This window comes from Chrysochloris asiatica, unplaced genomic scaffold (genome assembly GCF_000296735.1).
Source record: "Chrysochloris asiatica unplaced genomic scaffold, ChrAsi1.0 scaffold00348, whole genome shotgun sequence".
NCBI lineage: Eukaryota > Metazoa > Chordata > Mammalia > Afrosoricida > Chrysochloridae > Chrysochloris > Chrysochloris asiatica.
Window position 1 is genome coordinate 408,677 of NW_006408866.1, and position 13,679 is coordinate 422,355.

General features: G+C 44.3%; 1 protein-coding gene across 1 annotated transcript in view; it reads left to right on the forward strand.

Annotated features, from left to right (window-relative positions):
• TMC5 (transmembrane channel-like 5) overlaps positions 1 to 13,679 on the forward strand; it is a 36,504-nt gene that overhangs the window by 16,960 nt on the left and 5,865 nt on the right. Inside the window, exons 10-15 of the mRNA XM_006875971.1 lie at positions 1,862 to 1,959; positions 3,238 to 3,333; positions 4,719 to 4,794; positions 4,907 to 5,040; positions 6,938 to 7,111; positions 12,911 to 12,989. Coding sequence (XP_006876033.1) covers positions 1,862 to 1,959; positions 3,238 to 3,333; positions 4,719 to 4,794; positions 4,907 to 5,040; positions 6,938 to 7,111; positions 12,911 to 12,989 — 657 coding nt within the window. The remainder of the gene's footprint in view (positions 1 to 1,861; positions 1,960 to 3,237; positions 3,334 to 4,718; positions 4,795 to 4,906; positions 5,041 to 6,937; positions 7,112 to 12,910; positions 12,990 to 13,679) is intronic.

The window sequence follows — 13,679 nt, forward strand, 5'->3', positions numbered from 1 at the left end:
GAGGCTTTCTACTCCTGTAAAGATTTACACCCTCGGAAACCCTGTACAGGGTTGCTATGGGTCGGAACCGACTCGACGGCACTTAACAACAACAAAAATCTCTTTAATAAGGAGCTCTGATAGCGTAGTGGTTACGAATCGGGCTGTGAACCTTAAGCAGTGCAAAACTACCAGTGGCTCTGCAGGAGAAAGATGAGGCTATCTGCTCCCGTAAAGATTTATAGCCTCAGAAACCATGTACAGGGTTGCTATGGGTCAGAACCAACTCGACGACACTTAACAACAACAACAACAATCTCTTTGATGGTGTGGCGCTGTGGGCTAGTGCATCAGACTGCAAAGTGATTTGAACCACAAGGTCGGTGGTTCAAGCTCACCAGCTGCTCCTTGGAAACCGTGTACAGGGTCCCTATGGGTTGGAATCAACTCGAAGGCACTTAACAACAACAACAATAACAAAAATCTCTTTAAGCTTCAGCTTTTTCATCTGTAAAACACATGTGGTAACAGTACAGTGCTGGGCACTTAACAGATAGTAGCAATTCAGATTCTAATCTATTAAATCCAACCAGTTTAGGGATTTGGGAAGGCATCCTTTTGTATCTTTGATGTTCCGTTTTCTCTGTAACTCAAATGCCATTGGCCCCACCAATCTGCAAACGTATGAGTGGTAGCACTAACGATTAGGTCCTAACTCAGAGCATTTCTAGCCCTCCCCTGTTGGGGACAGCTTCTTACTCTTCCTCAACCCCAGAGAGTCGTCCTCAGTTTTATCTGGGAGCCCTTGAGAGTAATGTCCCTTGGGGATTCAGAAATTGGCCAGCCTGTCTGGCCTTCTTAATAGGATGCTCTTCCTCTGCTAAAAGGATCCCCATGAAAATGGGTCTCCACATGCCCAGTCATCCAGAGCTGGTAGCCTTTCTGAATCCTCAGGCTACCAGGACTGCCTTATGGTTCCAAGTGCAGTATGGGAAGTAGGGGCTTCTCCCCAACCTCTCATAGCCTTTATCCCCAGGGCCCCAAAATAACACTATTTGTGTCCAGAGTCAAACCATCTCATATGACACGACAACCTCACCTTTCCTCCCTAACTTACTATTAGATAGAATCAAAGCTAGCCCTCCATGTTGGGCTGGTGAGAGTGTATCCCATGTTATTCTTCTGTTCATCTCTGTTCACCCATCCATCTGTTCATCTACCCATTATTCTTGTGCTGTGCACCCAAAACTTCCCTCTCCTCCATCAGTTGAATCAAAAGCTTCTGGTCCACAAGTTTATGGCAGTGGCTGCCTGCAAAATTTACTGACAACCATTTTCAGAAACTGACTAATGCAAACTTTGAGGCTGTGCAAGCCAAACACTCTGCTTCCGTACCTAGGAAAGAAGACCCACTCTCAGTAAAAATGCACTATTAGGCAAACTTCCTTAATGCAACAGATATGAATTACTTTTTCATTCTTTATCCTCTTGGTCACTTAATCCAGAAGATATGGATATATTTTTCTCCCATAAGATCGATAAGCAAAGAGTAGCAGTGTTATTAACCCTGGAAGAAATGGATTACCCCTGGTTGAGCAGTGGGACCCAGACAGTCAAGACAGACATGAGAAGTTTTAAGAGGAGAGAGGGTGATGGGAAAGTTTTGGTACCTGTGAAGGCCATGCCTAAATAGGGGAGAGGGGCACAGAAAGGAGTAGACACCCTTGAAAATGAACTCAACTAATCGTCCATTTTTACCAGGCGTAGAGTAGGTCTGGGCACACAAGGACTTGATCAAACTGAGCTGCCCACCAGCTGGTGCTAATGAGAAAGGGCTGAGGTTACACCCCATCCTGTATCCTAACTCTTGCTTGCCTTCTAGTGCTGGGAAACCCTCATTGGCCAGGAAATCTACCGGCTCCTTCTGATGGATTTCGTGTTCTCCTTAGCTGATTCCTTCCTTGGGGAATTTCTGAGGAGGTAAATCACTGTTGGGGGTCAGTAGGGGTTTAATGGTAGCATTCTCCCCTTGCTTGTGGGACAAGGTACCTCCCTATCTGTTGTGGGAGGCTTTGCATGCTGTTATGATGCCGCACAGAAAACCCTATGGCTAACACTGGTCTGAAAACCACCACCCAACAGGGGATGGCATAGGACCAGGGACTGTTTTATTCCATGAGCTGGGAGTTAACTTGCTAACAGTTAACAACAATACCAAATATTTATCCTGTTTGTTGATGTTGAGTAATAGTACCTGCCAGTGTAATTAGAACCCAATTCGGACTGAGCCAGAAGTGCAGATTCCTCACACACTCAATGTGTGCATTGCTCCAAGTCTACCTACTGCTCCCTGGGATACTGCTTACATCTCGGTGAACTAAGGTTTCACCTTGACCTTCAGTTCTGTTGGCACTGTTCATTTGGTTCAGTAAACCTTTTGTAGCCTTTTCTTATGAAACAATGTCTTAGGAAGAAGCCATGGAAACTGAGGGCCATTTTCACTGTTTAGTGTCTGTCCTTCCAGATTTTCTTCTATATGCACGTAGATATACTGCTGTATGTGTGCATATGATACAGTTTTTAAAAGCAAAAATGTGGTCACATTCCTTTGTGGAATGTGCATCTATTTAACTGTATCTCTTTCCATATCAATGCATATAGATTTAGCTCATAGCTTTCATTTTGTACTAATTTTAGACCTCACCAGTTAAAAGTCATGATAAATAAACTAACCACCGATGTTAAGTTGTCCCAGAGACACATGTGGCCCTTCATTTAGTAACTTGGGGAGCACAGTAACTTGGGGCTTCAAGTGATAAGCACTAGACTGTAAACCACAAGGTCCAAGGTTCAAGCCCATAGCTACTGCACGGTAGAAGGAGGAGCCTTTCTGCTCCCTCAGAGATTTAAAGCCTTGGAAACCCTATATGGGTTATTACTATGAGTTGGAACCGACTCAACAGCACTTAACAATAATTTAATAACATAGTTCTTCATTTATTTTTAATAATATGAAGAACCTCCTTCTCTGTGGTGGTGGTTAATTCCACTGACACCGGAGGAATTCAGTTTGGTTTTTTTTTTAAAGGATTCTTATACTTGGAACTTAAAAAGAAAAAAAAAATTGGTTTGAGACTTTCCAACTTAATTCCCAATTTGTGAGGATCTCCTTTATGGATGAACACAGTCTGTGGGGGGATCTTGTGAAGGATGAAGTGGACGGATGGTTTGGGGATTAAACTCAGTACATTTTTGCAGAATCATTGGAATGAAACTTATCACCAGCCTGGGCGTACAGGAGTTTGACATCGCCAGAAATGTCCTGGAGCTGATTTACGCACAAACCCTGGCGTGGTACGTCTGTGGACCTGGAGTCTCGGGGATGACTCTTGTTTTCCTATCTAGGTAGCCACTCTGAGGTCCATGAATCCAGATCCAAACTATTCTTTTCCTTCATGAGATCTTGAGGATATCATATGAGAATCACCAGAGAGCAGAGACCAGCTTGCAGATGTGTTTTTCTGGTTCCAAAAAGCACTGTTTCTAAAAATTGATCTAGATTAACTACCGATAGATAATATAAGATCAGGAACTTACATAAAATTGAAAATTTCTGGCTTCTCTCAGATAAAGGAAAGATCTGGACCATCTTCCTTCCTAGTAGTATTTGTCTGGGCCTTCAGCTGGGTGAGGGTCATCAAACCAGTAGCTGTTGGGCTTCCTGGTTTGCTCATGGCAGTTCCATGTGCATCAGAGCAAGCTCTGTCTTTGCCATTGGGTTTCCAGTGGCTGATTTTTTGTCAGTAGATCTCCAGGTCTTTGTTCTGAGATGCCTCTGAAGAGACTTGAACCACCCAGAGGTATCTCAGAAGAAAGTCCAGGCTATCTGCTTCCAAAAAGTCATAGCCTTGAAAACCCTCCGGAGCAGCCCTACTCTGCACACGAGGGGGCTTCAGAAAGTTCATGAAAAACTGGAATGAAAAACAGCATGGAATTGTCCACGAACTTTTTGAAGCCCCCTTGTATGTGGGTGGCCATGAGTTGGAACTGGCTCCATACATCCTATGAGTGAAGTTTGGTTTGGGGTCTGCTACTTTTTTTTTTATTTTAATAAATCTTTAAAGTTGTCTTTCTTTTATAATCATAAATGGATTATAACATTAAGTCTCATTTGGCATAAATCAGAAGTAAATGGAAAAATAAAGGCCATCACGTTTTTTAGAAGCCAGTAAATTCTAGCCGATGCTGCTGTCCACCCAGACCCTCAGACTAGTCTTTCTTTTTCAGAATGGGAGGCTGGTAAAAGTAGATAAATGGAGGTCAAATGTTTGGCAAGTAGAGAAAAGAAAGAAGAGTGCGTATCAAATTTGAATTTCCTTTTGTCCTCCAGAGCATGGATGGTTTGACAGAGGAGTGTTTGTCTCACTTGCATTTCAATGCAGATCAATGCCTTTTCCCTGCAGGACTCAGCTCTTCTAGAATATCACACAAAGAGGGGTCTGGGAAAGAGGGGGCATGTCATAGTAGAGCTCATGGAAGGTCATCTGCTGACACAGGGGCTGTGTGTAGAGGGGGCCATTCTATGAAAAACTATTTTTGGGAATAGAGCATGTGGTTGCTGGTGTGTCTAGAAACTGCCTGCTTTGCACCTGAGGATGGAAGCTTTCTCTCTTCCCCGTCTCTCCATCCTTCATGTTTCTTCTGGTCTCTGACATTCACCCTCTCTTCATTCCTTACAGGATTGGAATCTTCTTCTGCCCTCTGCTGCCCTTTATCCAAATGATTGCTCTGTTCATCATGTTTTATGTCAAAAATGTGAGTCCGTCCTGAGTTATAAGCAGCCAGCTTCACAAAGTCACGTGTGAGCCCGAGGGCCAATCGGGGTGGGGGCAGCAGTTGGGATAGACTCTGCTCTCTCTTTCTTCAGATCAGCCTGATGATGAATTTCCAGCCTCCCAGCAAAGCCTGGCGCGCTTCACAGATGATGACGTTCTTCATCTTCTTGCTCTTTTTCCCATCCTTCACCGGGGTCCTGTGCACCCTGGCCATCACCATCTGGAGGTAGGAGATGGGGCTTGGGGTGATGTTTTAGAGACAGAGGAGGTGAGTAGCCAACAGATATTAAAAGCACGAGGATACTGTATCCTCACTTGGGCATCCCACATCAAGGTGCCACAAATGGGAATCAGCAGCCTCCTTGCTTCTGCCATATACTAAGCTTCTGGGAACAGGAAGAGGCCAGTCCTTTGACACCAAGAACAGAAGTTAACCCAAGTTAACAGCAGGGCCCTTTATGACCTGGCTCCCTGCTACCTTCTCCAGTGTCCCTTCCCTTTGCTCCTCCATCTTTCTGGGTCCCAGCAAGCACCTCTCCACATGGGCTCCTCTGTTGGGATGACCTCCTCTTCCCACCCTTTGCTTTTCCACTTGAAACTCATTGAAGACCTGTCCTTCCTGATCATCCTGCCTGCTGTCAGACTCCAACCTTCTCTCTACTGGGGCTTAACTTCCTTTCTTCATTGCATCATTTACCATCAGAACTGTTGAATACTTTGCTTGTTTCATTAGTTACTCATCAGTTGAGCTCCTTCCCCACTATAATATAAGCTCAAGAGGGCAGAGACTTTGTCTGTCTGGTTTACTCTGGAACCCCACCTCGGGCACAGTGCCTGCAAGAGGTTCAGTGAACCTTTGTAGAACTGTGGAATGAGCAAGCACGAACCAACTCACAGGGAGTTGATTTTAGGATGCTGGTGGCACTGCAACTATCAGGAACTGAAAGCTCTTCAGGACAGGCCCCTCTGTCTCAACATTTTCTTACTTGTTTCTTCGTCTCCTCTCTTCTCTCTGTCCCTAACCAATTTCTTGCTCCCCTCTAGTTTCCACTCATTGATAACAAATCCCTGCATTTGGCCATCACCGTTCTGACCTCAGTTTCTAGAGCTAACAGGCTTCCGTCTTTGTATTTCTTTAATTCAACTTTCCAAGAAAGGAAATGAGTGCCCTAGTTCATTGATTCGGGCCAGGGTACCATATAGATCATTACCTGACTGTTGGGTTGGCCGCCATTGCTTCAGGTGGTGGTTTGGATTCAGCCCGCTGGTTCTTGAAGTGCAGGTCCCAACTCTAGAACTTCTCAGCTGAGGCTAAGAGCTGAAAAAAGAGGGTGTGAGCAGTGGCATCCCTAGAAGGGTGTGGGGGTGCACAGCAAACCGGTGACACTGTCAGAAAGGGTGACCCCAAAATGATGCTTTAAGAGTTTTGTGTAATGTTTCAGCAGAACTTACTTTTTCTAAAATCATAGGAATGTTTTCGGCACAAATGTTCTTGGCAGCCCAGCTCTCATGTGTCAGCATACCTACAAGGCTAAAACTCCATGCTAATTTACTTTGTGAACCTTCTAATGAGCGCCTTTGAGAGTTAATACCCAGTTACAACGATGTGTCGAATCGCATGGTTTCACCTGTATACCCTTCACCAGCCTGTTGTTTTCTTTGCTGCCTTTATTTTTATAGTCACTGAGTTTGTCAACTTTTCTGAGGTTTTATCTACAATATTGTGGCTAGTCTTTGTGAACCTATATCAATAGCTTTTCTCAGACTGCAGGAGCAGTTAAAGGAAAAGGAGGAGATTTTTAAAAAAATGCTTTCTTTTGGTGACTAATATGAAATATTACATTGAAGTAACTTACAACTGCATTTATTACATATTAATCTAGGGTTCAAATTGATAATAGACATTACAAAGGATTCTCGGAACCCTGGTATGGGAGGAGGTCTGTGGCAGGTAGGAGGGTTTGCAACATGAGTCCTCACACTGAGTGAAGTTGCTGGGTGTGGATGGAACCAGCAAGAATTGTCACTTCCACGTCAGGAGCCCAGAAAGAATATTCTGATTCCAGAATGAGCAATCCCTGCGTCTCCCTGCAGAGATGTTTTCCTGTCCCTTGTTTTCCCAGATTGAAGCCTTCAGCCAACTGTGGCGCATTTCGAGGTCTGCCTTTCTTCATTCACTCCATCTACAGCTGGATCGAGACACTAAGTAACAAGCCGAGTTACCTGTGGGTTGTTTGGATCTACCGCAACCTCATTGGGAGCGTGCACTTCTTTTTCATCCTCACCCTCATTGTGTTGTAAGTGAGCTGTGTTGAGGGGCTAGTGGGAAGAAACCAAAAGAAACTGTGGGAAGATGCTTTCCTGACTTCAGACATTCCTAATGTCAGGAGTCCTGGGGTGGCACTGTGGCTTAATGCGCTGGACTCCAAAGTCAGTTTGAATCACGGGGTCAGTGGTTCAAGCTCACCAGCCACTCCTTGGAAAGCCTATACAGGGTCGCTATGGGTCAGAACTGACTCGATGGCACTTAACAACAACAACGTCAGACTCAGGGTTCTGTACTGTGGGAGAGCCGACTTGACTATTAAATGTTGGGTCATCCTTTTAAAGGGTATTTAAGATCTTGGTCTAGTTTCTTTGCCCATCCTATGAATAAAGCAAGACCCATTGTCTCTCTTAAGAGAATAAAATGAAACAGGGATATGAGAATATGGTCTAGTTTCTTTGCCCGTCCTATGAATAAAGCAAGACCCATTGTCTCTCTTAAGAGAATAAAATGAAACGGGGATATGAGAATACTTAGGAAAAGTCTGTGTGTGGATTTTGGAGATTGTTAGAATGGTTTGGGCATTTCCAATAAGAAGAGTTTGTTTTTCCCTTTGAATTTCTGTCATCCAAAACATCGCTGATGTAATGACAGCTTACTGAGAGAATCAAAAACATCATTGTAAGATATAGTTATTTAAAATATATCAACCTATGCATGGAAACCCATGCCAAATTAAACAAGACCTATTTTAAAAAATTTCATATATATATATAAATATATATATGGAGCTCCGGTAGCATAATGGATTATGAGCTAGGCTTCTAACTGTAAGGTCAACAGTTCGAATCTAGCAGTTGCTCTGTGGAAGAAAGTTGAGGCTTTCTGCTCCCATAAAGATTTGCAGCCTCGGAAAACCAATACAGGGTCACTATGGGCCAGAATCCACTTGACGGTATACAACCATCACCACAATTTTTTAATTATGGTGGTTGGTGGTGATGTGCCATGGAGTCGGAACCAACTCATAGCGGCCCTGTACAGGGTTTCTTGAAGCTGTAAATCTTTACCGGAGCAGAAAGCCTCATCTTTCTCCCATGGAACAGCTCGTAGTTTCAAACTGCTGACCTTAAGGTTCGCAGCCCGATTCATAACCACTACGCTACCAGAGCTCCTTGGGGTATGAAGGTAGGGCTGCCTTAATAGGAACTGTTGCAGAGAGCAGAGGTGGGGAAACTTTTTTCTGCAAAAATTTATAACATTGTTTGCAGGCCATACAGAATTATCAACTTAAAAAAATAGCTTGCTATATTTGGTCAAACATTTAACTAACTTTCCCTAAGGGACTGGTATAAGGAGCTCTGGTCGTATACTGGTTGCCAGTTAGGCTGGTAACTTCAAGGTTAGCAGTTCGAAACTGCCAGTGGTTCCACAGGAAAAAGTTGAGGTCTTCTGTTCCCATAAAGATTTACAGCCTCAGAAACCCTATGCAAGGTCGCTATGAGTCAGAAACAACTCCACAGCATATAACCACCAACCACCACCAAGGTTCTGGTGTGGCTCTGTAGGATAAGCACTCGACCAAGGGTTGGTTTGAACTGCAAGGTTGGTGGCTCAAGCTCACCAGCTGCTCCTTGGAAACCCTATACAGGGTCTCTATGGGTTGGAACCGACTTGATGGTACTTAACAGCAACATCAGTGTGATGGATGGAACCGCCTTGGCAAGGCCAGACCAAATGATTTCACAGGCCTTATATGGCCCATGGGCCAGACGTTTCCCACCCCTGGCATAGAGGAACATAGAAACTTCCAGAACAGGGAGGAAGCAAGGGAAATAGGTACCTCTTTCCTCTAATCTTCTGCCAGTGTCTCCCAATGACTGAACCTAACTGCAAGCCAGAGGTTAAGGAAGCTTGGGTGATGTGGTCACGTGATGGAGATGGGTATATGTTTGGGAGAACATTCCAGGCAGAGACTATAAAGTGAAGAGCCCCCAAAACAGGAGCCAGCCAGGCACATTCCAGGCCAATGAGGATGCCAGCGTGAGTGAATGTGGAGACGGAGGGTGGGTAGGATACAGACATAAGGCAGGAGTTGAGGGTCAAATGTAGGGCCTCAGGACCCATTCTGAGAACTCCAGCCTCAACTTGGAATGAACCATTACAGGATTTTGTCGCAGAGACGTGGCACAGTCTAATGTAGATTTAAAAAGAATCATTGAGGCTACTGTGCTGAGAGATGGCTGTGGATAGAGCAAGAGAGCAAACACGGTGCTTGAATCACAGTGGGATGTGGTGAGACCAGAGGAAGATGAGGACTGTGGACTTTTACTCACAGCTCCCAGGGGTAACTATAGCACGCCCCCGGCAGGGCTGTTCAGAGCTGTGCCCTGGATAACAAGCTGTAATTGTAGAAGGCTTATTTATGCAAGGCAGAAGGTTGTCCTTTCTTGTTTGACATCTGGCCCGGGATAAGAAATCAAGGGTGCTAAGTGACCCAGGAGTGTGACATCCAATAAGGGGAGTAGTTGGAACATGGATTAAATCAGTTGCTCAAGAAAGGGAATACACTGGCCTCTAACCAAAATCTCAAAACTGGGTCACGACAGAATTTGTCAGATATAATATTACACACAGTAGTTCAGAATTCTTGCCTTCCATGTAGAAGCTCAGATTCAATTTCTGGCCAGTGCACCTCCTGCACAGCTATCAGTTGTCTGTCAAGTGGAGGCTTGCATGTTGCTAGGATACTGAACAGGTTTAGGTGAAGCTTCAAACTCAGACAGCCTAGAAAGAAAGGCCAGGTAATTTACTTGTGAAATTCAGGCAATGAAACTGCATAGTGTCACCATGAGTTGGGGTCTAACTTGAGAACAACTGATAACAACATGTATCACACAGGGAGATGCCAAAATGTTCCAGGGAAAGAATCCTTCCTGGCCACTTGATAGTTTCTACTGGTTGCTGCAGTACTTAGCATTCCTGGGTTTGCAGTCTGATTTCTGCTTCCACCGTCACATTGCCTTTTGTTGTTTGTGTCTGTGTCTCCGAGTGTCCTATCCTCTTCTTATAAAGACACCCGCCATATTGGATTTAGGGCCCACCCTCATCTAGTCTGAACTCATCTTAGCCTCTAACTATTTATATGTGCAAAGACTCTTCCCAAATAAGGTCATATTTCGAGGTTCTGAGTAGACATGAATTTGGAGGAACACTATTGCTGTGAATTGGAAAGACTCAACGGCATCTAACGACAACAATGCCAACAGCTATTCAACCCAGTAGAGGAAACTTTTGCAGTAAGCCAGATGTGGCTGGTACCAGGGTGGTACTAAGGGCGGTAATAGTGCAGATAGTGAGAAGTGACCAGATTCTGAATCTATTTTAAAATAAGTCAACTTCATTCCTGAAGAATTGATTGTGAGGATTGAGAGATGGAGTCAAAGAGGGTGGCCAGATTTTTTTTTTTTAACCAGAGCATCAGGGAGGATGGAATCACCATTCTTTGAACTGGAAAAAGACAACAGATAGGGCCAGAACTGTTCGTGGACATGCTCAGTTGGATGTCTATCAGATGTCCAAGCAGAGACCAAGTGGAGACTGTTGTCAGCATATAGACTGCATTTAAAGCTACAAGCCAGGGTGAGATCATCAAAGGGAAGAGTGTTTAGACAAAGAGGTGCACATATTGAATACTTTCAAAGTCAAGAGTCAAAGAGTAAGCCAAATCAAGTTACATTATAGAAATAGTAAGTCAGGTGCCAATGATAAGACAAGAAGGCAGATCTCATGACAGCGGGGTGGTGCTCCAAAGGCTTGTCTTTGTGAATAACTGTTCTAGGAAAAAGTCTTACATGTGATGGTGTGGTGGGACTAGAGGCCTCTGAAGTCTGGTGCAGCCAGAAGGGCCATGGGAATACATACAGTAAAACATGCACCACTTCAGTGACGTTGATGACATTCTTTCAGTTCTACAACCTTCTCACCCTCCTTTTTTGAGTTGTTCGCTATGAGTTGGAATCGACTCCATGGCACATAACCACCACAACTAACTTTCCAGGAACACAGTTTGACCAAGTCAATATCACACATTTGCAAGTTAATATCACAGTTCCTTTCATCCAATTAGGTGCCTCAGTGACACAGTGGGTTAAATTGTGGGTTGCTAACCTCAGGGTTGGTGGTTCAAACCCACTAGCCTCTCCTTGGGAGACATACGAGGCTGTCTGTTCCCATAAAACCTAGTATCAGAAATCCTAAGGAGCACTTCTACTGTGTCTTATAAGGTCTCTATAGGGTTGCTAAGAGGCCTGGTATGGCACTGTAGGATAAGCACTGGACCACAAGGTCGGTTAACTGCAAGGTTGGCAGTTCAAACTCACCAGCCACTCCTTGGAAACCCTATGCAGGGTTGCTGTGAGTCGGAACCAACTCGACGGCACTTAGCAACACCAGTGGGGTTGGTGAGGGTTGGAATTGACTTGATGGCATTAGGTTTGTGGTTCTCATCCAGGTGATGGTTAGTTCTAGAGAACTGATTAGATCCTGGTTCAGGGTTTTTTTTATATAAGTTTTTATTGTGAATTGAGTGATAGTTTACATGGGAGAGTATCAGCTTTACATTCATCCTATCGTATTTCATTTCATTGCCATGGTTATAATCCATTCCATGTGTCATCATTCAACAGCATTTGCTTCCAATCCCTCTGTTTTTGATGTACACCAAAGCACTCCTGGATATATAACCATTCAAACAGCCAAAGGGTACACCCCGCATGCCAGCCCCCCGGCCGCCAGCACACAGCCCCCCTCCCTCCCTAAAGTCCAGAGTCCCCAGCCGCTCCTTCTCTCCAGGTTCAGTTTTTCAGTCAGAATACCTCAGAGATGAGCTGTGTTTGATGGCCATACCTCCAGAGATATATGTTGTTATGTGCCGTGGAATCAGTTCCGACTCATAGTGATGCTGTACAGGGTTTCCTAGGCTGTAAATCTTTACAGAAGCAGAAAGCCTCATCTTTCTCCCTAGGAACGGCTGGTTGTTTTGAACTGCTGACCTTGAGGTTAGCAGCCCGAGTGGTAACCATTACACCACACTGTTGTTGTTGTTGTGTGCTGTGGAGCTGGTTCTGACTACAGGATTTCCGAGACTGTAAATCTGTATAGGAGCAGAAAGCCTCATCTTTCTCCTGTGGAACAGCTGGTAGTTTCGAACTGCTGACCATGAGATTAGCTGCCCGATTAGTATACCATCTGATTATCTCGTGTGTGTGTGTGTGTGTGTGTGTGTGTGAGAGAGAGAGAGAGAGAGAGAGAGGGAGAGTGTGTGGAGGTGGGAACGTAAAGCGTAAGCAGTAGGTCCAAGTTTGTTGACTTCATCCATCCATTATAAAACCACCATTAACCTATTACCAAATGGATTTCACTTGTCTTTGACAAGTATTTCCTGCAAGAGCCATTTATTGTATTGCTGTTGTTGTGTTGTTATGAAGTGCCGTCGAGTTGGATCCGACCCATAGTGAGCCTATAAAAGGTTTCTGAGGAGCTGCTGGTGAGCTTAAACTGCTGACCTTGCAGTTCAAACTGCTTTGCAGTCTGGTGCATTAAATTTATTGTATTAGAGAGCCTGAAAAACCCTGGGAGTGGCACTGTAGGATAAGCACTCAACTTCAAGGTTGGTTTAAAGGCAAGGTTGGTGGTTCAAACCCACCAAGTCGCTCCTCGGAACCCCTATACAAGGTTGCTATGAGTCGGAACCAACTCGACGGCACTTAGCAACAATAACAAAGCACTGGCAAGAGTGTGTGTCATTCTTTTTTCTTATTTTTTCCAGAATCATCACTTATCTTTACTGGCAGATTACAGAGGGAAGGAAGATTATGATCCGACTACTCCATGAGCAGATCATTAATGTAAGTCTCCTTGCTCGCCTCCAGCCTCCTACATGTTATAATGGAAGTTTCCAAACATCCTCCAAAATAGAATAATACAATGAACTCCCATAAATCTGCCACCCCGTAGCCACATGTGTACACTCTTTTATAAGTTTTTTTTATTGGGAATTGAGTGATAGTTTACATGGGAGAACATTGGTTTTACACCATCGTTTCGTTGCAATAATTATAATCTCTGTGCATCATCATCCAACAGTATTTGCTTCTGTTCCCTCTGTTTTTGTTTTTGGGGGAAGGTGTACACAAAAACACTCAGGAATATATAATAATTTAAACAACCAAAGGGCACATTCTGCAGGCCTGCCTCCTGGCCACCAGCAATCAGTCTTGCTCTTTCCCTGAGTCCAGAGTCCTCAGCTGCTCTCTGCCTCCATTTCTAGTGTTGCTGCTTCTCTGGATAGGGTCCCACATTCCGCTCATGCTCTTCTCCCTTGATGGTCCTAGGGTCCTCTGTCCCTGTACTGTAAGATTAATTGCACCCCCATTTTTGTTACAGAACTTCTACCTTTACAGTTGTGACAGTCACAATTAGTCATGATAACAATCACTAACTATTGAATCATAAGAGTCTTATCCCCATCTCTTTTTACCAGACCCATCTAGACAAGATGAAAACTATTCAGTAGAGACTCTATCTTCCCTCACACA